Source organism: Rhinolophus hipposideros (assembly GCF_964194185.1).
Source record: "Rhinolophus hipposideros genome assembly, chromosome: 16".
Lineage (NCBI taxonomy): Eukaryota > Metazoa > Chordata > Mammalia > Chiroptera > Rhinolophidae > Rhinolophus > Rhinolophus hipposideros.
Window position 1 is genome coordinate 49,423,658 of NC_138062.1, and position 23,797 is coordinate 49,447,454.

At 56.5% G+C, this 23,797-nt stretch overlaps 3 protein-coding genes across 8 annotated transcripts in view; all 3 read left to right on the forward strand.

Annotated features, from left to right (window-relative positions):
* MYO9B (myosin IXB) overlaps nucleotides 1–13,703 on the forward strand; it is a 79,227-nt gene extending 65,524 nt beyond the window's left edge. Inside the window, exons 23-41 of one of the 6 annotated variants that reach the window (XM_081077708.1) lie at nucleotides 407–1,273; nucleotides 1,966–2,038; nucleotides 2,212–2,339; nucleotides 3,884–4,017; nucleotides 4,239–4,429; nucleotides 5,723–5,821; nucleotides 5,928–6,101; nucleotides 6,199–6,240; nucleotides 6,438–6,549; nucleotides 7,487–7,560; nucleotides 8,098–8,290; nucleotides 8,409–8,537; nucleotides 8,796–8,901; nucleotides 9,068–9,199; nucleotides 10,232–10,355; nucleotides 10,826–10,873; nucleotides 11,222–11,365; nucleotides 12,060–12,195; nucleotides 12,304–13,703. In XM_081077708.1, the coding sequence (XP_080933834.1) occupies nucleotides 407–1,273; nucleotides 1,966–2,038; nucleotides 2,212–2,339; nucleotides 3,884–4,017; nucleotides 4,239–4,429; nucleotides 5,723–5,821; nucleotides 5,928–6,101; nucleotides 6,199–6,240; nucleotides 6,438–6,549; nucleotides 7,487–7,560; nucleotides 8,098–8,290; nucleotides 8,409–8,537; nucleotides 8,796–8,901; nucleotides 9,068–9,199; nucleotides 10,232–10,355; nucleotides 10,826–10,873; nucleotides 11,222–11,365; nucleotides 12,060–12,194 (2,905 nt within the window). In that variant the 3' untranslated portion in view covers nucleotide 12,195; nucleotides 12,304–13,703. Of the gene's footprint in view, nucleotides 1–406; nucleotides 1,274–1,965; nucleotides 2,039–2,211; nucleotides 2,340–3,883; nucleotides 4,018–4,238; nucleotides 4,430–5,722; nucleotides 5,822–5,927; nucleotides 6,102–6,198; nucleotides 6,241–6,437; nucleotides 6,550–7,486; nucleotides 7,561–8,097; nucleotides 8,291–8,408; nucleotides 8,538–8,795; nucleotides 8,902–9,067; nucleotides 9,200–10,231; nucleotides 10,356–10,825; nucleotides 10,874–11,221; nucleotides 11,366–12,055; nucleotides 12,196–12,303 lie in introns of all 6 variants that reach the window. The other 5 variants (XM_081077707.1, XM_081077705.1, XM_081077709.1 and 2 more) reach the window with 5 other exon arrangements.
* Nucleotides 13,704–14,661: 958 nt separating this feature from the next.
* USE1 (unconventional SNARE in the ER 1) lies at nucleotides 14,662–17,858 on the forward strand. Its single transcript, XM_081076288.1, has 8 exons — nucleotides 14,662–15,188; nucleotides 15,519–15,568; nucleotides 15,727–15,805; nucleotides 15,893–16,045; nucleotides 16,590–16,602; nucleotides 16,966–16,993; nucleotides 17,246–17,420; nucleotides 17,667–17,858. The coding sequence occupies exons 1-8, from the start codon at nucleotides 14,931–14,933 to the stop codon at nucleotides 17,847–17,849; spliced, it is 939 nt and encodes a 312-aa protein (XP_080932414.1). The 5' UTR covers nucleotides 14,662–14,930; the 3' UTR covers nucleotides 17,850–17,858.
* Nucleotides 17,859–20,652: 2,794 nt separating this feature from the next.
* Nucleotides 20,653–22,471, forward strand: OCEL1 (occludin/ELL domain containing 1). Its single transcript, XM_081075963.1, has 5 exons — nucleotides 20,653–20,902; nucleotides 21,088–21,230; nucleotides 21,449–21,614; nucleotides 21,842–21,895; nucleotides 22,072–22,471. The coding sequence occupies exons 1-5, from the start codon at nucleotides 20,825–20,827 to the stop codon at nucleotides 22,192–22,194; spliced, it is 564 nt and encodes a 187-aa protein (XP_080932089.1). The 5' UTR covers nucleotides 20,653–20,824; the 3' UTR covers nucleotides 22,195–22,471.
* The last annotated feature ends 1,326 nt before the right edge of the window (nucleotides 22,472–23,797 follow it).

The following is a 23,797-nucleotide window of genomic DNA, read 5'->3' on the forward strand; positions in this document are numbered from 1 at the left end:
GGGGTGGGGGGCGGTTCAGGCCACCCTGGACCAGCGCACCGTGGGCTCCCCTTCCACCACACAGGGAGCTTAGGCATCCGCTGGGCCAGGGACCCCAAAGGAATTCAAGGATTTCTTAACAGCTTTCCCATGACAGACCAAATGATGGTACCCCTGAACAGCCAGGCAGACCCAGGGCAGAGGTGGCCATGAGGACAAGGCCACCCTCCTGTTTCCCCTTTGTAGGCTGAGGAGATTCTGCCTACCTGGAAGCATCTCTCAAGGCCAGGGATGGCACCCAGTGCCTGAGCCCATGACAGGAGTCCCACTAGAACATGGCTCCGAGGCCTCTGACGCCCTGGGTGGATTCTAGGGGCCACGGGCACATTGGTTCCTGAACCCTCCCTTTTTACTCTCCTCACACTAGCTTCCGCCAGATGGTCACAGAGAAGCGGAAGGCGGAAGAGAAAGAGAGGGAAGCCCAGCAAGCCGCGAGGGAAGAAACCACAGTGGGCAGGCTAGGCCCAGAACCATCGGAGGATGACACGCATTCAGCACTGGAGCCCGAGGGATGGCCAACCCATGAGCCCCCAGCGGAAAGCTCCCACCCCAAGAAGGAGGGCCCCAGCCCTGAGAAGGTTCTCCCACCCCAGAAAAACGCACCTGAAATTCATGAGAAAGTGTCCAGCAGCCGGGAGAAGCGTGAGTCTCGGAGGCAGAGAGGGCTAGAGCACGTGGAACTCCAGAACAAACACATGCAGTCCTGTAAGGATGAAAACGCCCTCAGAGAACCTTCTGGAAAGGTTGCCCTGGAGCAGGAGGAGCATCTCCCCAAAGACAAAAAGGAGAGCAGAGAAGATGAAGCCCCCTCAGACACAGGAACAGAGATGGAGAAATCTGTTCAGACAAAGCAACCTGAGGGGCCACCACAAGCCACGCCAACCTGCCAGGTCCCCAGAGAAACCCCGCAGGTACCCCAGGGCAGAATGGAACGGCCCACCAGCCTGGCCCTGGACAGCAGGGTTGGCACACCAGCCCCTGGCTCCACCCCCGAGACCCCCCAGGAGAAGAGCAAGCTGAGTGGTAGCCCAAGGGCACAGGACAGGCCCGAGAGCCCTGGAGGCCCCGTCTATATCCAGCGGTACCGGGACCCAGCCTCCGAACGGCTGGCCAGTGCTGTGGAGCTGTGGCGGGGCAAGAACCGGACGGCTACCAGCCCCAGCACCATGCTGAGCCAGTCTCTGGACCTGAGCGAGCGGCACCGAGCTGTAGGGGCCACCCTCACACCCACAGAGTAAGCCCCACACCATCCTTTGTCCAAGCACTGTGAGTGGGCTGGGCAGGGGCCGTGCGGTCAAAGGCCTGACAGCAGGACTGGTCTCACACGACAGCACTTGGGGCCACCTTATTCTCTGCATGGGGCCTTCCCGTATTCTGTGGGGTACAGGTGTCCCCAAAACACACAAGCAGCTTCGTGCCCAAGAGCTAACACGAAGTGTGTGGAGCCCTGAAGAAGGAGGGAGAGGGGTCCGGTGTGGATGAGGCACCTGCCTAGGGCCCCCCTGCTGGGTCCTGGCCAGGACCCTGAACCCTGGGAGCCCCTACTCAGAAAGCCCCTGGGCCCCACACCCTGCCCCACCTAGGCCTCGGTTTCCTTATCAGTGAATGGGGGTGACCACACTGCTCAGGAGCTACCCCCAGCTCTTAACACACACTGCCTGAGCCTCACTTAGCTAAATGTTGGTGACTAGTACCAGCCCCTTGTCCCAGAGGCCCACTTAACTGAAGGGAAGAGTGGAGGAGGACACGGCCCTCTGCACATGGGGCTGCCTTCGGGGTGGAACCATCCTGTGTACGTGGGATGCAGAGCAGCGTCCCCAGGCTCCACCCACCAGATGCCAGTAGAATTACCCTCCAGTCATAACAACCAACACCACCTCTGAACTCTTTCTTGTTGATCAAAGCCACATTTCTGTGATCTCGCAGGGAGAGGCGCATTTCATTATCTACCAGCGACGTCTCCAAGCTCCTCCCAGCCCCGGCCCAGGCCAAGACTCAGGTAAAGCTTCAGGCCTCAGCTCTCAACCCTCAGAGCCCCGGTTCCCTTTTGCCCAAAGGGCAGCTGACAAGAGAAGGGGAGTCGGTGAACAGAGCACATGGCGACTTAAGGACCCCTTGCTTTCCTCCAGTGAAGCCACCTGCCTTTGCTTACCCAGCCCTCTTCTATTGTAGCCTCCTTCGGAAGGTGTGGATGGTGAGCCCAGCACAAAGAAGCCAGCCATCCAGAAGAAGAAATCGGGCGACGCATCTGCCACCGGCACAGATGCAGGACTGTCACCAGGCCCCCAGGCCGACTCTAAGTGAGTGTGGGTGGGGTTCAGGGTGGGCTTGGGCCACAGAGGATGGCCAGGGCCTCTGACAAGACTTAAAGTCTCCAAGTGGCCGGTTTCCAAAACCAACGGCATTTACAAAGCTGAGTCGGGCAAAAGCGTTTCCTCAGTAGCAATTCCATCACAAGAGGCCCCCATGGAGCCCAGGTCCTGGTCATTTTGGGATGAAATGATCCCACTGGAGTTTAGAGCCAATCGGGGTCACCTCTTCTGGGTACAGATGGGTGGGTTCCGTTTGGCTTTTTATGGAACCAGAACCAGCTCCCCCGTCCCTACTTCCAGGAAGTCCTCCTGGGTTCTCGGCCGAGGCTTTGTCTCCAGAAGCTCCTGCCCAAGTGCTACGGCTAGTTTCATCCCAGAGCAGAACAGGGGAGCTCTGATCCAAAGAGACTGAAGAAGGTGAAGAATGAGCTGTAGTGGGAGGCACAGAGCCCCCCACTGTGGGATGACCCCCACCACCAAAAGCAATGAACCACCAACAGGGTGGCTTCAAACAAACTTATTCTCTGACAGTCCCGGAGGCCAGAAGTCTGAAATCCAGGTGTCACAGGGCCTCTTCCACCAGAGGCTCTAGGGCAAGCAACCTTCCTGCTCTTCCAGGTTCTGGGGGCTCCAGGCAGCCTTGGCTGTGAACACAGCCGTTCATTCTTTGCCTCCATCATCACGTAACCTTCTTTCGCCTGTGTCTTCTTTTTCTGTCTCTTATAAGGACACTTGTCGTTGGATTTAGGGCCCATCTGGGTAATCCAGGATGATCTGATCTTGAGATGTTTTACTTAGGGTCTTAGTCCATTCAGGCTGCTATACCAAAATACCACAGACTGAGCTGCTTAAACAACAGGCAGTTAGTTCTCACTGTTCTGGAGGCTGCAAGTCTGAGATCAAGGGTGCCAAGGAGACTTGGTGTCCAATGAGGACGCACTTCCTGGTTCGTAGACGACTTCTGGCAGAAGGAGCCAGGGTGTGCTCTCTGGGGTCTCTTATAAGGGCACTAATGCCATTCATGAGGGCTCCACCCTCATGATCTAATCACCTCCCAGAGGCCCTACCACCTAATACCATCACATGGGGGATTAGGCTTCAGCATATGAATTTGGGGAGACACACACATTCAGTCTACAGTATTTGGTCACATCTGCGAAGACCCGGTTCCCAAATAAGTTCACCCCACACACACCTAGTAGCCACAGTGCACGATTCTGTTTATTCTTTGTGAATTTTTTTCCTAACCTGTGTCATAAAACACATGAAAGGGATCGGATGGTTTTATTTATTTATATATATATGTGAATATATATATATATATGAAAATGGGATCAGCATCTGCTCAGCACCGTGCTTTTTCACTTGATTCCTCCATCAGTTTCACGCAATTCGATCTTATTTTTAGTAGCATTCATTTTCATTAATAATGAAGACGGGTTATTTCTTTATGGTAAGATGACCCTTTCTTTGGGCTCACCTCTGTTTTCATTTCCTGAGACTTAAACGGAACCCCTTATTTTCTCCTTCAGGTCCACATTTAAGAGACTTTTCCTACATAAGAACAAGGATAAAAAGTACAGCCTGGAGGGTGTGGAGGACACGGAGAACACAGCCCCTGGGAATGTTGTGCTGGAAGCTGCCATCATGAAGAAGAATCTAGAAGGTTGGTCACCCTCAACCTCAGGAATGCACAGCAGAGCCACTGGGGCCCCTGGGGCTTTGGGCATACTGCTTCAGGGCTGGTTCCCATCCCTGGTGGCACTTTGTAGGTGTGGGCCCCAGCGTGCCATGTATAGGGTCCTGGCTGTCTGTGACTGCCCCAAGAAGCTGTTCAGCATCCTCCCCCAGAACCTGCCCTTGCCAGCCACTCCTTCTGCCCTATAGCCCCCTCAGGCCACCAGCACCGCCACACTGCAGGCGAGAAGCATACCAAGGAGCCAGGAGGCAAAGGGAAGAAAAACCGGAACCTCAAGATTGGCAGAATCACGGTGTCAGAGAAGTGGCGGGAGTCGGTGTTCCGCCAGATCACCAACGCCAATGAGCTCAAGTACCTGGACGAGTTCCTACTCAACAAGGTGGGGCAATGGGGGTTCAGGGGGAGGAGTTGCAAGTCTTCAGACCTGGGCCTTCCTACAAGGGCTGGCACCATCCAGCAGAGTTTTCTGAGCCACCACATCAGAACCCGTAGCAGAACAGAAAGTCCAGGTGCACAGTTCCAACACACAGAAAATTCCAGAAACATGATGCTTGTTCCTAACTTTGACATTAGCTCTTTTTCTGTAAAACCTGGCGTGGGCTCACATAACACCATTTGTGACCTACATTCATCTCGGTCAGGACAGACACAGTCGTCCCTCAGTATCCAAAGGGGATCGGTTCCAGGACCCCTGCAAATCCCAAAATATAAGTCCCTTACGTTTGCGCATAGGCTACAGCAGGCTGTGTCTACACGTGACCCCTGTGGTAATGTGCTCAGCATAGTGCTCAGCCCGCAGCAAATTCAAGTTTTGGTTTGGGGGACGTTCTGGGATTTCTTTTTTTGTTTGTTTGTTTTCCCGAATATTTTCGATCTGCTGTTAGAAGACACGTGTCTATTGTGTTGCAGTGACGTTGGGGGGTAGTTGCCCCCCTTCTCACACACTCGAGGAAACAAACAGCAAGATCGAGAATAACCTTCCAGGCAGGGCACTGAACATACTTGTGTCCCACCAGGCTTTCTCTAGGTCCTGCAGCCTCACTGTGGCTCCACCATGGCCCAGCCATGCCCCTGAATTTCTTATTTTATTTAGAATACACTTTTACAAAACGCATTGGGTCTTGTGGCCGATGCTAATTGAGCACTTACTGTGTACAGGAGAGGTAAACAAGCCATGGCCTATGCTCCTGGTGTTTACGGCCCCAGCCACAGACAATCCCACAGCAGGATTTGGGAGCTTCTCAGAAGGGCAGCGGGGGACGCTGCAAGGGGCAGACATGTCATAGAAGGACCAAGCAGTTCAAGGCAGCCCTCGGTCCTGGGGCGTGGCCAGGGGTTGAGCACTTGTGTGGCAATTCTGCCCTCCGGGGACACTTGGCAACATCTGTAGACATTTTTGGTGTTCGAGTGAGGGCTGCTATTGGCATCTCATGGGTGGAGGCCGGGGGTGCTGTTCCACACCCCACAGTGAGTGATCTGGCCCCGAATGTCAATAGTTTGAACCTGAACTGAAGGGATGAGAGAAACCAGGGTTGAGTGGAGCGCCCAGATTTTATCCTGCAAGCCCAGGGGAGTCAGAGAAGGGCTCGGGGACAGGGCAGAGTGGTGCCACTCTTATATATGGCCTGAGGCAACACAGGGTCCGTGGGTCTCTCCCCCCATCTCTCTCCAGATAAATGACCTGCGTTCCCAGAAGACTCCCATTGAGAGCTTGTTCATCGAGGCCACCGAGAAATTTCGGGGCAACCTCAAGACCATGTACTCCGTCCCCGTACGTGTAGTCCCCAGCCCCGGGGGAACCTGGCAATCCCTGAGCCTTCCCCAGGACGTCCCCCCCTCTCTCTGTCCAGGGGGGGTCACACCTTCCGTCCCCACAGAACGGGAAGATCCACGTTGGCTACAAGGACCTGATGGAGAACTACCAGATTGTCGTGAGCAACCTGGCAGCTGAGCGTGGCGAGAAGGACACCAACCTGGTCCTCAACCTTTTCCAGTCATTGCTGGACGAGTTCACCCGCGGGCACACCAAAAACGACTTTGAGCTGCCCAAGGTGGGTGGGGGCAGGGGGCTGGCACAGCCTGGGGGGCCGGCTGGAGGCGGGGCTACCCCAGAGGCCCACACAGACCTGCCTTTGTGCTCCCTCACAGCAGAGCAAAGCTCAAAAGAAGAAACGGAAGCAGGAGCGCGCGGTGAGTATGCGTGTATGTGTGTGCGTGAGTGTGCGCAGGTGAGCATGTGTGGTTTTCGCCCAGCCCTGAGGAACCCCAGTGGTGAAGGAGCGGCCCCCGGCCCTAAGATGCCTCCGGCAACATCCATGCTTGGCAGCCCGACTGGGAGGGGTAGGGGGGGCACCCTCGCCACTCAGCCCTGCCTCCTCGGCCCCTAGGTCCAGCAGCACAACGGGCACGTGTTCGCCAGCTACCAAGTGAGCATCCCTCAGTCGTGTGAGCAGTGCCTCTCCTACATCTGGCTCATGGACAAGGCCCTGCTCTGCAGCGGTGAGTGCTTCAGCGCCCCAGCCTCCCACACTGCACGCCCTGAACCCCACTGAAGCCTGCCACCATGTCCCTAACCCCTTGCTGGGCTCCAGGACCTTCACCTCAGCCACAGGGCAGATCTTTCCAGAACACTGTCCTGGCCACATCTCTCCCCACTCAAAACCCAACCTAGGCAGGTGACCCTGTGTCCCACCTCCGGGCCTTTCTACGCATTGTTGCCACTGCCTGAGCTGCTGGCTCTTCCCCTATGTGCCAGGAGAGGCCAGTCAGTCCCCACCCGGGGACCCTGAGAGATGGGCATAGCCCAGGATAGCCCAGATGGCCCTCAGTCGGGCAGCCAGGGGGTAGCCACGCCAAGCCTGGAGATCAGCCGACCCTCAGAGGCCTAGTGAGGTCCAGCGGGCCTCTAGCACTTGCATTTTCATACCAGCACCAGCCAGGCTCCTCTGTCTTTTCAACCCAGGGTCTCCTCCTCTCCCCTGGGGTCCTGTGTGAGGAGCAGCCCCCCTTCCCACATCCGTCATAAATACCCGGGCATGTGTCACTGTTCCAAGATAAGGACATACCCAGATACCACCTCCTCTTTCTCTTCTCTCCATGCCTCATGTCCCCTAGTCTGGGGTTTGGTGTGCTTGGGAGAAACAAAAGCGACATCACTCACACCACTGTTATAGGCCAAGTCCCCAGGGCCTCCTCCTGGCAGGGCCCCCTAAACCCCTGGGGCTGGTTCTCACTGGCCAGGCTGGCTCTGAAGCCACTAACACTCACCAGCTGTGAACACCTGCCCACATGGCTCCCTCGCCTGGGAACCAGGGCAGAGATATGTGTGATGCAAGTCTAGTCAGCAGGCCCCTGGCCATCGGGGCAGGCGGCCCTGGGAGCCGGAGGCCCCTACTGGTCTGCCTGTGACCACCCTCTCCCCCGCCGTGACTCCTAGTGTGCAAGACGACCTGCCACAAGAAGTGCGTGCACAAGATTCAGACCTACTGCTCCTACCCATGCGGAAGGAAGGTGAGCCCACCGAGGCCGGGAACTTTCCAGAACAACACTAGGTTCAGGACCAGGTGCCTGTGGAAGGCAGTCCTGAGAGGTGTGGAGGAGAGGGTGCGCCTGGTGCAAGGCCACGGGAGGGCGTCACGAAGACGCAGGGAGCTGGCGAGGGGGGCTGGGCCTGAGGTGAAGCACCCGGTTCTGCCCGAGCGCCTTGAGACCCCCGAGGCAGGGGCTGGGCTTGTGTGTGCATCTCAGAACCTGGCCCTGCTCCTGCCTCTTGTGGGCGGAGGGAATACCCCTGCTGTACCCACGAGGAAGGCAGGGTCCCAAGTGCTGGAGTGGCAGCAGGAGCCAGGACGGACTGTTCTGAGGGGCCGTGGGTGCTCCTTGCATGGAGCACCTGCCCAGCGGCTACTGAGCTGACTTCCGCAGCCCGGCACAGCCAGACCTGCAAGGGGGGATGTGGGGCCGAGGGACGGAGCCCACAGAGGAGGTCTGAAGGGCAGCTGGGGAAGACAGACCACCCAGGCCTCACGCCCGCCTCCGGCATTGCAGAGCGAGCCAGGTGCCGAGCCGGGCCACTTTGGTGTTTGCGTGGATAGCCTGACCAGCGATAAGGCCTCGGTGCCCATCGTGCTGGAGAAGCTTCTGGAACACGTGGAGATGCACGGCCTGTACACCGAGGGGCTCTACCGCAAATCAGGCGCTGCCAACCGCACGAGGGAGCTCCGGCAGGCGCTACAGTCAGGTGGGTGCTGTGGCAGGTGGGGCCTGCAAATAGGTAGCTATTCCGGCACGTGGGCACCATGAGGGCACAGCCCTCCCATCTGCACTGCGCTCACCAGCCCTGCCCACTTTCTCCAAAGACCCCGCGGCCGTCAAGCTGGAGAACTTCCCCATACATGCCATCACTGGGGTGCTCAAACAGTGGCTGCGGGAACTGCCCGAGCCCCTCATGACCTTCGCCCAGTACAGTGACTTCCTCCGTGCCGTCGGTGAGTCCTGTCATGGCAACAGGGGTGGGCGGGTGGTCAAGATTGGGGTCAAAGCCACAAGCATACTGTGGCCAGCCAGGGACACAGGACCACCCAAGCAGAGCTGAGAAACCAAGACCTGGGGCAGGGCTGGGACCCCTCTGGGACCCTTCATTCTTGCCACACACCCAGCCCAGGCCCCACCCGGTGGGAGGCTTCCCTGTCCCCAAGGGGTATCTCAGTGGGGCCCACAGGAAGCTGACACCTGGGCCTTCCTAGAGCTGCCAGAGAAGCAGGAGCAGCTGGCTGCCATCTACGCCGTCCTGGAGCATCTTCCAGAAGCCAATCACAACTCCTTGGAGCGGCTCATCTTCCACCTGGTCAAGCAAGTACCCGCTGCCACTCTCTTTGGGGTGGGGGTCCCTGCCAGGAGCCCCGCCGCCCATCCCCAGGCGGGTATTCTCGGCGGGTTCTGCGCCAGGATTTGGGCCCATGTTGGCGGGTCGGTGAGGGGGCTCCCGGCCGTCCCTTAACTGCTGCTCGCTACACAGGGTGGCCCTGCTCGAGGACGTGAATCGCATGTCACCCAGTGCACTGGCCATCATCTTTGCACCCTGCCTCCTACGCTGCCCTGACAACTCAGACCCGCTGACCAGCATGAAGGACGTCCTCAAGATTACCACGTGAGTTCGGGGCAGACTTGCCAGGGACCCCCCTGAATTCTTCTGAGGCTGCAGCACCTCTAAGGAGGGAAAGTCAGGGCAAGGAGCGGACGTGGCGCCCGTGTTCAAGCTCTGGTCTCGAGGTTTCTTCTTTCCAGCCGCAAAAGTTCTCCAAAAGTTCTTCAAAAGAACTCAGAAAGTTGTCAGACATCAGTCACTAAGAGCATGTTGGCTTGTGAAGACAAGAACCTGTCAGTGTAGGTGGTTTCACGAGGCAAACACACCAAAAAGGCCTGATCGTACAGCCCTAGGCCATGCTCGTCATAATTAATGAACAATGACAGGCAGCAAGGAGAGGAGCCCGCGGGGCCTGACAGACGTGCTTGCAGCGTCCTCTAGCAGTCTTTGTTCCTGTCCTTCTTACGTGCTCGTGCTGTGGGAACCTTGAGTTGTGACTACTTCTCCGAGGCCGAGTCCCTCACTACGGACCACTCTAGGCTCCGTCCCCCTGAGACTGAGTCCCCCCAAGCACTGATCACTCTGGGGTTGAATCCCCCTGGTACTCCAGGCTGAATCCACTGACCACTCTGGGCTGAGTCCCCTCTGTACTGACCACTCAGGCTGGCTTTGACCACTAAGCAGATGAGCTGCTTGTCAAAGCACACATTCTGGAGCCCTTGGGGCCAACTGCCTGCATTCCTTAAGACAAGTCACCCAGTCTCCTACGCCTCATACTTCTCTGTGAGAGGGAATAATCTCCACCCTGCAGGGTGACTGAGGGGTCAATTCACTCCAATCCTCTGTACATACTTTCTCCTTCAAACAAGGAGATGGAGACTCAGGCTCAGAAAGGTGCAGTGAGTCATTCAAGATCACACAGCAAGTGAGCTTGGGCCAATATGGGAGCCATAGCTGTGTCGCTGGCCCTGCCTGGTTTCTGGGTGGGTCTCTGCTTTGGCCACCATGTCCCAGTCTCCAGCCAGCACCTCTCTGGACACTGGGCCCCCACACCTGCTATCCCTAAGTCACCCTCTCAGTGGGCCTTCCCCACAGGTGTGTGGAGATGCTGATCAAGGAACAGATGAGGAAGTACAAAGTAAAGATGGACGAGATCAGCCAGCTGGAGGCTGCGGAGAGCATCGCCTTCCGCAGGCTTTCCCTCCTGCGACAAAACACTGTGAGTACATATCGTGGGGTGGAGCCTCGGTGGGGGGCGTGGTTGGAGTGTAGCCTGGGTGGGAGTGGCCCTGTAGGCAGGCCTTAGGGGGCAGGGGCGGGGTCGCACCTCCTTTACCACATAAGCCTGGCCAAGGGCCTGTGGCCGACAGGTTAGGGGTGGATTCCCCCCTCAGACAAATGACCACTACCCTCTCTGTTTCATGCCATCCGCCCCTCTCAGGGCAGTGGGGGAGATCTGTCACCCACTTGGTAGTTCTGCTCGTCTTCCAACCCCGGCCCTTGCCGACTTGGGCCCCACCCATAGGAGATTGATCCCACAGAAGTAGCCCCAGAGTGTGAGGGGTAAGGGGTTGGTTCCTGGGCTCCCCTGTCCTTGTTCCTGCGGTCAGATGTGGCTCAGTGCCTGTGACACGACCTGTGACTTACTCATAACACCATGTAGTCATCCTCTGTTCATCTCTCCCCCAGCCATGGCCTCTCAAACTGGGGTTTTCGTCTCCCTATGAGGGGGTCCTGGTATGTACTCGATTGATTGGCCCACCCTGCGTGTCTTTGGCACAGTGCATGCTGGGGTTCCCCTCGGCCCCTGGGATCCTCGTAGGATAGGCCCAGCATGTCCTAAACTTCTGAAAGTGCATGCTGGGGGAGACCCATTGCCTGCTGCCCACTTCTGCTGAGGACAACTAACCAGCTGTGCACCGGCCACTTGGTCCCCACATGGCCCCTGGAGAAGCCTCACTAAGCCTGCCGTCCACGGCAGAACTAACCTCCCCCGGAGCTGTGCACATCACCCTCTCCCCACTCACAAGCACTGACCCCAGCTGCCCAGAGAGGCCGGCCAGACCTGCCACTTCTCTGTTGCAGAACAAGAGCCCCACGGCCCGGGGAAGCAGCAGCGGCCCAGAAGAGCTGGGGGTGCTGCCAGAGGAGGAAGCAGCTGGTGACGACGAGGACCGGGAGAAGGAGATACTCATTGAGCGGATCCAGTCCATCAAGGAGGAGAAGCAAGTGTCCCTCTGCCCCCTTCCCACCCTCCTCTGCACCATCCAACCCCCATCTACTGGTCCCTGCACTATGCAAAGAGGACCTGGACGTTAGGGAGGCTGACAGCCAAGCTCAGTCCCGTCATCCAGGACCCATCTCGTGGAATGCTGTTGTCCTAAAACACAGCTTGGGGCTCCGTTTAAAGCCTATGCTTGACCACAGGGAACCATGGTGGCCCACGGGGAAAGGAAGGGCAACGGGTGATGTTCAGATTTTGTCTTAAAGGTGGCCTTAGCTAGGGTAACCGAATAATTCGTTGTCCAGTCGAAATGTGAGTGTGAAAAGGAGTGCTATTAAAAAATTATGCCAGGAGTACAGGCTTGAGCCAGGGCACCTGGCCACAGTGGTCTTACGGAGTAGGGTGCTCCAGGCAGAGGGAACAGTCCATGCAAAGGTCCTGATGCAGGAGCTCCTCATTTGCTCAGTACAGGGCCAGATGCCTGGCTTCCCTCAGCAACCTGACACCTTCTTCCCATGAGCTTTCAAGGGCCAGGGGCATTTTGGGCCAGGCGTGCTTTGGAAGTGGGAGGTTCTGGGAGCAGGGCATCCCATCCAGTACCAAGATGGCCTGCTCTGTCCCATCATCCGGGCACTTTCCATGGGGTGGTCTTTCACCATTGGGACAGCCTTAGAAATGTGACCCCATCACCCCAGGGAGGACATCACCTACCGGCTGCCAGAACTGGACCCTCGGGGCTCCGACGAGGAGAACCTAGACTCAGAAACATCAGCCAGCACCGAGAGCCTGTTAGAAGAGCGAGCCGGGCGGGGGACCTTGGAAGGTCAGTATTAAGGTAGTGTCTGCTTTTTTCCTTCCCGTGACCATCCCTGGCAGGCCCCAGGGCGAGGGTCCATCTCCTGGCCCTGAAGCTACAGTAACCCTGCTGTCTGTCTCTCAAAAGGGCCCCCCGTACCTGCTCTCCCTAGTCCCAGCACGCCTGCCCCAAGCCCCCTCCCCGAGGTGGCTGCCCCTCCAAGACGAAGGCCGTCGTCCTTCGTGACGGTCAGAGTGAAGACCCCCCGGCGGACCCCCATCATGCCCACAGCTAACATCAAGCTCCCACCCGGCCTGCCCTCCTACCTCCCTGGCCGGGCACCAGGTGCCCTTGAGGCCACCGCCTCAGTGAGGCGCCGGGAGCCACCTGCCCGCCGCCCAGACCAGGTACACTCTGTGTATATCACGCCGGGTGCTCACCTGCCTGCACAGGGCACTGAGGAGACCCTGGACGAGGACAGCCCGCTGCCTGGGGCCAAGCGGAGGTACTCAGACCCCCCAACCTACTGCCTGCCCCCCACCTCAGGCCAGGCTAACGGCTGAGGGTCTGCAGAGCCAGAATCTGCACCTCTAAGGATGGCCCTGTGCCAAAGCTCCAGAGCCAGCATTCATCTCTTCGAGAAGAATCCAGAATGAAAAGCTCCAAGAGCAATGTGAGGTGGGCACCGACTCCCAGTGCAGAGTCCAGGCAGCGAGAGGCCAGCTGGGGCTGATGCCCAACATTGCACAGAGGCACTGCCCAGAGCCCTGAATCCTGGCAGGCAGCCTGGCCTCTCCCACGCGCCTGTTTTTTACGGTTGTACGGTAACTGTTACTTTGTGCCTGGTTTACATAACTTTTAAACTGTAACAGCCTTAACAGAAGACCAAATTGTTTTTTATATGTGTATGTACAAACTTTTATATTAACGCCCTGCCTCACCCTTATAACCTGGACACAAGACTAAAGAGCAAAGCCCATACAAGCCACACCACCTTGAAGGCTCAGGCCCGCGTTGACAGCTCAGGGGACATCCACGGACCAGGACCCTGCAGCAAGGTTTGGACATTTGGGGCACCTGACTGCCCAGAGTCTGTCCAGCGCTCATCCTGTGACCCGACCTGTGGCCGCCTGGCCCACATGCATTCAAAGGAGCCGTAGTCTTCCATGGGGATCCAGGCTGTTGGCTGGAGCCAGGACATAAGGTGGGGGATGGCCTGTACCCAGGGCACCATGGACTTCACATCCAGGGAGACTCGAATGTGGCCATCACCCCACTGTCCACCGTTCCCTGAATAGAGGAAGCTGCCCTTGGCACTGCCCACACCGTATAGTAAAATAGGAGCCTTTGACTCAGGACCACTCACAGGCTGGGAGCGCAAGGCCTGTGTTTGCGTGTCCCTACAGGCCTATAGTGACGGCCTGGGGATCTCTGGAGTAGGGCTCCCCTCTCTCAGGCTCTGCTCATCCCCAGACACCTGGACAGATGGCTCCGGTCTAGAAAGAGGTGCCCCACAAACCATGTGAAATTAAAAAAAAAAGTGCCTGAAAAGTGTTTGCATGTGATTCCTGCTCAGATCTGCTTGGGGTTGGAGGAGCATAGGCCAGCGGGGGGGGGTACACCCTGCAGTCTCGGGGTTGTGGCCTGTCTGAGAGGACCTGCCGTGATCCTCCAGCAAACTGTTGCTGTTAGAATGTCACATAATCCTCACCTGAGCAAGGTGGGCCTGTCCAGAAACCAGGGGGAGCAGGGAGTTCCTGCAGCGGCATTCAGTGAGAAAAGCCTGCTGTCCCAGGAGCTGCCCCCTTGCCGTCTCAGCGCCCAGCTGGGCCATCTGCCCCCGGGCGGAGGTGGAGGGCAGTTTCTGGTGGCCCCACAGAGCCAGGAGCAACCTTCCCACAGGCAGGCTCCCAGGCTGCAAACATGGCTGGGAGATGGCGGCCCTGAGGGTGGGCAGCCAGTGGGAACTGGCTGGCAAGTGCGGGGGAGTGACGAATGGGAGTCCAGACTAGACGTGCGGGAGAGCTGGGGCGCTTTCCAAGGTCACACCACCGGGATGGGGTGTGGCTGGGTTTCGAAACCGCTCGGGCTGCCTCTAGAGCCTTCCTTTATCCACCCTGGCTTTGGTCTCCTTCATTGTGTCCTGCGAGGACACCAGGCCCACTGATGTGACCGGGACGTAGGTGACCTGAGGTCTGGGAAGAAAACGGGGTCGCACGCCTCGCGCATCCCTGTGGAGCCTCTATCTTCTCCCTGCCCACTCCGGGAGGGGGCTCGCAGGACGCGCCTTGGCTCCCAGGGGGCGAGGACTGGGCTCTTCCACGGGGATCTGAGCCTTGGGGGTGACCTGGCCCCACCCCTCGCCCCCAGGGCTAACCTGTGTCCCCTTCAAGCAGACACTGCCCCTGTGCCCATTTCCCAAGGGAGGAAACGCCCAGAAATGGCGGGAGGTGGAGCCAGAGTCAGGGCTGCGACCCGGAAGCTCTTACCCGCGGAAGTTTGGACGGTCCCCTGAGCTTTGGATTCTTAAGTCCCAGGCCCAGGGCTCTCCGCCTAACCCCAGGAGAAACCGGGGAAGGCTGCCTGGATGCGGGAGAGCTCGGTGTGGGAAGAACCTAGACAGGGGTTAAGTGTGGTAGAGGAATTTTGAGCTGGGGAAAGGAATGAGCAGAGAACGCGTCGCATGTGGGCCTGACACCGAATGATCTGGTCCTCTCCACCCTGAGGGGTTAAGATGTTCGCGAGGAAAGCAGGCGATTTGGCCCTAAGTATGGATGGGATGGCCACTCCTTGAAACAAGACTTTACTTAGGCTCCAAAGATGAGACAGAGCGAGCGGGGCACGCCAGCCCGGAAGGAAGTCAAGTAAAGGCACTTCCGCCCTCGCTTAAGATGTCGCCGGCGGAAGGGGCGGGGTACCGCCGGGTGGTGATGGCCGCGTCAAGGCTAGAGCTGAACCTGGTGCGGTTGCTGTGCCGCTGCGAGGCGATGGCAGCAGAGAAGCGGGACTCGGACGAGTGGCGTCTGGAGAAGGTGAGGGGAGCCCGGGCTGCTGCGTAGAGCCCGACTACGGTAGGGTGGTCCTCGGGGTTAACAGCCACTGGGCCGGTCTCCCCCTCCCCACCAAACGCTCTGGTCACGCCCCTTCCGGTCGGCTCCGCCACGTCCACCAGCTACTTCCGCCCTCGTCCCTGGGCTCTTCTGGCCCCGCCTCCTTGACAATTGGCCCCTCCTCTTTATCGGCCCCTCCCCCTTTTCCAGCCCCGCCCTGTCTTAGCCCCGCCTTTTGTTGTCTCTGCCCCTCTTCGGGCCTGATGGGGAGGTATTCGGGGGACCCGGCTAACACCCACTTTCTCTCCCCAGTACGTGGGAGCCCTCGAGAACATGCTGCAGGCCCTGAAACTCCAAGCGAGGTGAGTACAGGCGGCCATAGGGGCTTTAAATCCGGGGTGGGAGCGGAGGCCAGGGGGCCCTCTCTTGTTGGGAGACCCCTGGGCTCCATCCCTGCTGGGACCCTTCTCTGAACTGGGGACAGCAGACAGGTTTCCTTTTTCCACGTCTCGTCATCCAGCAAACCGGCCTCCGAGGTGATCAATGAATATTCTCGCAAGGTCGACTTTCTGAAGGGGATGCTGCAGGCGGAGAAGCTGGTGAGCAGGGGCACCTCTGCTGCCTCGGCGCTTATCACGTTCTCCTGGGTCCCGCCCCTCTGGTGACTCCTCCTCCCTCTTCTGCAGACCTCCTCCTCTGAGAAGGCACTAGCCAACCAGTTTCTGGCTCCTGGCCGGGTGCCAACCACAGCCAGGGAGCGGGTGCCTGCCACCAAGACTGTACACCTGCAGTCACGGGCTCGGTACACCAGTGAGATGCGGAGCGAGCTGCTAGGCACGGTAGGGCTCCCTACATGGTCCCTGGGAACCTTTCAGGCAGGGACAGGAGTTCAGTGCCTGGGGATGACCAGAACAACAAATACTGTCAGGTACAAGGACCCTAGGGGACCCAACAGCCTCTGCCCTAGGCCATAAAACAAGGTTTCCCAAAAGAAGGGCATCGTAGCCAGGGCTTTACTAGCCAGATGAATGAGTTTGTTTGGTACAAGGCAAAAGTGGTACGCATCTGGTTAAGCCACAGAGTTGGCCCAGTGCAAGCCCAGAGTTTGGCTCCTAGCTTCACACTTTCCACAAATAGACAAGATTTTTTTCATCTGTAAAATAGGATGACAGGTGCCTTTCTGAGCACTTTACGTAAATCAGCTAAACCCTTCAAAGTATAAGCTGTTATCATTACCAGTTTATAGATGAGAAAACTGAGGCTCAGAGGGCACAGGACTTGCCTAGGTCCCTGACTACGGGCTCAGAAGTTCTGAGAGCAGAAAGGACAGGTTTGGGAGCATAACAGGGTAGGTGACTTCCTGCCTGTCGCTTTTTCCCACAGGACTCTGCTGGAGGTGAGTCACCCTGAGTAGAACAGGACTCAAGTCCTTAGCTGCTTGGGACAGGACATGTGTCCTTGCTGCCCCCCAGCCCTCGTGCCCCATCTAGCTGCAACAGGATCCTCTGCATCCTAGAGAGACTGTCCCTGGGGGCATCGCCAAGTCATGCCTGGAGGGGTCTGGGAAGAGAGGAGCTGGCCCTCAGAGGAAACAGGAGGGAGGGAGGGACCTGGGGCCTAGGGAAACCCAGATGGGGGTGAAGAAAACATCCCAGACAAGATGGGAAAGGGCCTTATGGGTAGCAGACCCATAATGCTCAGGAAGCTGGAACACAGGAAACCAGTCCTCTCCTTCCTGCTTGGCCTGTTCTGCTTCCAGAACCAGCGCTGGACGTGAGAAAGAGAATGTGAGTATCTTCAGCCCTTGGGCAGAACTGCAGGAGTAGGGGGGCTAGACAAACCTTGAGCCACTGAGGCACCACTACAAGCATCTAAACCACCCATTGCTCTTCCCAGAAACCAAAGTAAAGAAGGGGAAACTGAGCCCCAAGTAGGGCAGTGGCTGTAGCCATCACTTGTGGATTCCTTGGGATCATGTTGGTCTCTTCCCCTCCCCCACACCATCTCATGTCCACCCGTCCACCCGTGTGTGGGGTCAGTGGGGTGGCAGGGCCCAGGCCAGGGGATGAGAAGCAGTCGGCAGCCGAGCTAGACCTCGTCCTGCAACAACACCAGAACCTCCAGGAGAAGCTGGCAGAAGAAATGCTAGATCTGGCCCGGAGCCTAAAGACCAACACACTGGCCGCCCAGAGCGTCATCAAGAAGGACAACCAGGTGTGAGGACTATGGGCATTCTGCAGCCTCTGCCGGGGGCATCAGTTTTCCCAGCAGAGGGGTACTGTGGCTGGGGCTTGGCTGCATAAATAGTAGGAGCTTGGTAGAAAGCAAGAAGTGGTGTTCCTAGCAGAGGAAAGAGCACCAGCAAGCAAGGGCCAAGAGGTGCTGACTTGCCCCAGGGCAGTAGGGAGAGGCCACACTCGATCCCAGTCCTGTTGCTAACCCTCCCCACCTCACCCACAGACCCTGTCACATTCACTCAAGATGGCTGACCAGAACCTGGAGAAGCTGAAGACAGAATCAGAGCGGCTGGAGCAGCACGCACAGAAGTCAGTCAACTGGCTGCTCTGGGCCATGCTTATCATAGTCTGCTTCATTTTCATCAGCATGATCCTCTTTATCCGTATCATGCCCAAACTCAAATAAAGACTTGGCCCAGCCCACGCCATCTGTCCTCTCTCTGCCCTCACCTCTTGTCCAGATGTACCCTTTGGGGTGGACGACAAGATAGGAAGGCCTGTGGAGGTCCCCAAGAGCCAGAGAGTACTTGAGCAGGGGAGGAAGCAGATCAGGCTTTGGGCAGGAGGGGTGGCTCAGCAACCCCCTCCCTATTTTCCCCTGGTACCTACCCCACACTGGACCAGGTGGGGCCCCTAGAGGCCCTAGGAGTCCCCAGTCTGGTAGAGTCAGAGCAAAACACCATGCCTTCAGCCCTGTGGAGTCAGGGTGAGACCTGGAGGGTGGGGAAGGAGTGGGGCCATCTCTGGAAGTCAGCCTGGAAGAGGGACATTGGTGCTGAGCCTTCCTTGCAATTGAAGGTGATAATTCAAGGGCAGCTCTCAGCACAGCCTAAGTTCTCAGGATATTGCAGATGTGCTTCACACAGTTACTCAGCAAGCAGCAGGGTTGGTGGAGGCCCTGCTTTGGGCCCTGCTTTGGGCTCTGCCCAGGCCATAGTCTCATTTCAGCTGATAACTGGGTGGGCACTGGAATTGGGACCCTGGAAAGGATCATGAGTGGGAGTTCAGGGAAACAGTGGGTCTTGGCCTCTGCTCACCCTCACTCCAGACTTTGGGGGCAAAGCCCCCAAAAGCATGCTGACCAAGGGAGCTCAGTGAGGGAGTGTAGACAAGTGCATGGGTATATGTTTGTCCCAGACCCTTGGCAGCATGAGCAAGCACTGTGGGACACACATGAAGGCGCTCACATGGGAGTCCCATCAACACTGGTACAAAACCACCAAGCTTTTTAGAAGCTCTAATGGCAGCTTTTAAAAAGTAGATCACGAAAAGAAGGCTAATGCCTGAAAAAAAAAATAAATAAACAAACAAACAAATAAATAAAAAGAAGGCTAATGCCTGAGACCCAAGAATAGTTCAATATTAGGAAGGCTGTCAATAGCCACCTTAACGCAACAGGAAGCAAAACCATAGAGTAGGCAGGGTGAAATGGTCTTCTGTACTGTTGCTGAACAGTACAATGATCTGTTACAACGATCTCTTTAAATAAGGAAGAGAGAGGTTTTGTCCTCTAACTGAAAAATCTCACGCCAAAAACAGCACTGAGTTTAATGGGCAAATACTGGAAATTCTGCCATCAAAGTGAGGAGGTGGAGTGATGCCCAAGGTCCACTCACATCCCCCAATGATTTAACATTGTCTGGAGATGTTAGTCAATGCAACTGAGCAAGAAACGAGATTGAGGGGCGGCCAGTTAGCTCAAATGGTTAGAGCTCATGCTCTTAACAAAAAAGTTGCTGGTTCGATTCCAGCATGAGATGGTGGGCTGCGGCCCCCGGCAACTAGATTGGAAACGCAACTGGACTTGGAGCTGAGCTGCGCCCTCCACAACTAGATTGAAAACAATGACTTGACTTGGAGCTGATGGGTCCTGGAAAAAACACACTGTTACCCAATAAAATTTTTTAAAACATTATTTCTAAAAAAGAAGGATTGAAAAGTGAGAAAAGAGGCAAAATTATTTGCAGATGATATGATTGTCTATGAAAGACCCAAACTAAAAAGCTATTTTAATAATTCAATAAACTAGTTAGGGACTTGATGAGTATTTAAGTTAGTTTCCAAACAACTTCAAAATACATTGGAAGATCCCGTTCAAAACTAAACTAACTTCAATATAGGAAGAGCTGCAAAAAATCAACAAGAAAAAGAGATTTGCAAGAAATACGAAAAGAAATACAAATTGTTTGTAAACTTTTTCACTCACCAGGTTAGGTGAGATTGAAAACTTTAGAAATACATTTGTGGAAAACCGTAATAACATTAGGGTTGCAAAGGCTTTGGGAAAACCAACGTTTCTTTAAATGCTGGTCAGAGCATCAACACCTCACTGAAGAACAACTTGACAGTATCTTTCCAAATTAAAATGCACAGATCCCTTTGCCAGGCAATTCCACGTCTATGGGTTTATCCCACAGATAATCCTCCCACAAATGGCCAAATAAATTTGCATGTGAATATTTTTGCAGTATTGTCTGTAGTGAGGAAAATATATGTTTGTCATTGAATTAGGATCTTTCCATTAGGAGACACAATTAAGTGCTGCTTCTGGAGACAGGGATGGATGAAAATTTCACTTTTGCCCTATGCGTCTTTTCTATTGTTTGAATTTTCTAAGCATGCCTCTAGTGATTAGAGACATATTTTTAAAACATAATTGCCTTGTAAACTGATTAAGTGCAAGTTCGCCACAACCACCGGTTTTTCAGACTAATAAACTGTGGGCCCGAGAGAGTGAATCACCAGCCCCAAACACAGAGGCGCTCGGATCTCCGCTGGACTCGAATCTGCGCTTCAAGGGTGTGAGTCCACTTCCCCTGTCGCCAGGCCCCGCCCCTCCCGTCAGCCCCGCCCCCGCTTTGCGGAGCAACTCGGCCAGTTGGGTCCAGTCCGCAGTTAACGCACTATCGGGACTCAGGCGGCCCTGAGAGTGGATCCAGACACGGAGCCCCAGACAGACACTGGGACAGGTGATCCCCGACGGGAGTTGTCCAGCCGGGACGGGGGCCGGGGGGCTTCTCAAGGGCCTTGTCCGTGGGCTATGTGCGCCTCATTTGGCGAGGATGCGGCAGCGCTGGGGTTAACGCGAGCCCGGCACGGGATACGCGGAGGCGTCATGGGTCATTTGCATAGCGCTTTTCCGGGTTACTGTGGGCGGGGGCGTGCTCTGAGACCAATTGCGTGCGTCTATGCAAATACGATGGGGCTGGGAACGCGCTCGCGGCTGGAGAATTGGCCGCCACTGGGTTCGCCTCCAGGCGCGTTCTTCTCCGGTGTCCACAGGCTGCCCGCCGACCACACCCGCCACGCGCGGGCCGCGACGCCACCCGTAGGACCTGCCTGCCGGCCCAGGGACGCCCGAGGGGCGCCTCCCCGAGGCAGATGCCCACCCAGGAGCCCCCCAAGACTCGCGGCTCCCGGGGGGACCTGCATACCCGCCCGCCTGACCCGGGGTCCCCGGTGAGTCTGAACGGGAGGAGGGTCCCCAGGCCGAGCCTAGGCAAAGGACTCATTCCCCCCAGTTTGAAGGATCCCGGCTTCTTCATACCCTTGTTAACTCCAAACCATGATTCCTGCGGCGTCTGCAGAGACTGGTACCTCGAGGCCTCAAAACCAGCGTCTCCCGTCCTCTGTGCCAACCCCAGCCAGGAGCCTACAGGGCCCGGCCCAAGAAGATTGTATTTGAGGATGAGCTGCCCTCCAGACCCGTCCTGGGCACCAAGAAGCCTGTTGGATCCATCCTTGGGAGGCATATGCCTAGGCCCCACTCATTGCCGGACTATGAGCTGTGAGTGTCTCCCATGTTGTTGCTGGTGCCTGGGAACAGGAAAGGGACAGAGAGGCTGAGACTTTGACAAGTGAATAAGAGTTAGCCAATTAGTAAGAGAAAAGGGGGGGGGTTGATCAGGGAGCCCAGTATGAGCAAAACAAAACACATTACACTGATTTGGGGAAAGGCAGGGGTTCTTTACACTCAAGCTCTGCCCCACTTTCAACCCCACGCAGAAAGTACCCAGCAGTGAGCAGTGAGAGAGAACGAAGCCGCTATGTCGCGGTGTTCCAGGACCAGTATGCAGAGTTCTTGGAGCTCCAGCAGGAGGTGGGCTCTGCACAGGCAAAGCTCCAGCAGCTGGAGGCTCTGCTGACCTCACTGCCTGCACCCCGAAGCCAGGTGAGCAACCAGATAGAAACCCCTTCCCCACAGCCCTTCCAAGTGGCGGGACTCTGGCCTCTAGCACACCTGTTGGGTCCAGGTTTCCAGGCCACTTCCTCTTCCAGGCTGGGCCAACATCAGCCCTTGAGGTCCTGGTGGGTCACTGTGCCTCTCTGAGCCTCAGTTTCCCAATCCCTCTTTGGGTCCAGCATCCCTGAGTCACCCTCCTCTTTCTCCCCTTGCAGAAAGAGGCTCAAGTCACAGCCCATGTCTGGAGGGAATTTGAGAAGAAGCAGATGGTGAGTCATGGCCTCCTGAGTCCCACAGCCTGGCCTTTGGACCCCCAACACTTCCATGAGTGCCCAGTTTCAAGGAAAGAAAACCAAAGCTCAGAGAGGAAAATCAAAGGGTGGAGCAGCTCAAGGGCTGTAGACTAGATTGCCACAAGAACTTTCCCGGCTCTCGCCCTGCCCAGGACCCCAGCTTCCTGGACAAGCAGGCTCGCTGCCGCTACTTGAAGAGCAAACTAAGGCACCTCAAGGCGCAGATCCAGAAATTTGATGACCGAGGAGACAGTGAGGGCTCTGTATACTTCTGAGCGTCCTGGCAAACAAGCAGAGGGACACATCGGGATGGCGGTCCCACCTTACTCTTGCTTCTCTATCTACCTCTCAGCCTTAGCTCTTACTCTTCCCCCTGATTGCAAATGCCTCAGCTTTTGAGGCTTAGCTCTGATGATCCCTCCTCCAGGAAGCCTTCCCAGGACCTCCTTTGGGAACCCCAGCCCTGACACCATGGGGACCCCAAATCCAGCCCATCCCCTGGAAGCAGGTCTTGCTTTCCCATCCCAGTGGAATAAACATTTCTTAAATACATGCTATGTATAGCTGCTTAATATTCAGTTGTCACCAAAAAGTTGTTCCTTCATTTTCCAGAGGAAAAATATCAAGATTCCGAGATACAGGCTTGTTGTCCATGGTCTCCAGGCATGGTATGAACCCTTGTCTGTCCAGGGGCCTCCCTCTCCTCCAAGAGTCCCAAGTGGCCCTTCTGGTGGGAAGCTGAGGGGCCAACAGCCAGCATCACCTCTTTGGCCAGGCTTGGGATGGTGGCGCCCCAGGGGCCAGGAGTTTCCACAGGTCCAGTAATGGAGACAGAAGACCCTAGCTAGAGTCTTGCTTGGGTAGGGTTCAGAACTCATTGGTGCAATGCTGGGGACCACCTGAAGGCGGCAGACTCAGCCTAGAATCACACAGGAGGCCCTGATGCCAACCAGATAAATGGGTCCCTGTGATTCTCCACTTCTGGGCACTAAAGGCTGAATGGTGATTGACACCTGGCACTGTGTGAGCACAGTTCACACGTCAGGCCCTGGGTAGGGTTGGTTGGGACACCAGTAAGGCCAGGCTCCCTGTGGTAAGCTGACGGTAACCTATGGTGAGCTGATGGTAACCCAGCAGCTGTCCTCTGAGTCTTGGCCTTCCTGGAGGAGCCACAAGGGACTCCAGGAGGCAGACGGCAGGCAGGGAAGACAGTGCCAGCCACTAGGTCACAGAGAGGCCTCCGTCCCCAGATGGGTCCTCATGGAGCCCCATCCCCAGGGAAGACCGCCCTGGGCCAAGTGTGACAGAGCAATAACTGATGGCTGGGTGGCAATCTTAACCAGGGAGGCTCAAGATAACTTCTTGCAGGAAGGGCCATAAGGGTAACTAAGGTTTTATAGAAGTTCAGCAGTCAGGCCTGGACAGACGTCCAAGTCTCTGGCTTGGGAACTGGAAGCAAAACAGGTGCAGTGGTCTTACTCGGTCCTCAGATATCCCGTGAATCTGAAAAATGGGGCATTGCTGCCCAGTCCAACTAAAATGGACACACATTCACTTACCCACAGGACGTCTCAGAAGCTGCTGACCCAGGGCAGGAACCAGTCCACCTTCCGATGGGTTTCCAGTAGCCGCTCCATCCCACTCCCACTCTAGTTCCCTTCTGGGGGCAGGGCATACCCACAAGACCCTCATTCATTCTACAGGAAATGGCCTTACCATCCCCGTCTTCCAAGGCCTCTTCCCAGATGGACATGGGGGAGGCTGAGGTGCTAATGAGGAGCCTTTGGGAGCACTGGGACTACCTTCAGGGTGAGACCCAAGTTCTTCCCTGTTTTCAAAGGGTCATCTTTGATGGAGAGCTTGTCTCTGCCTGGCAAG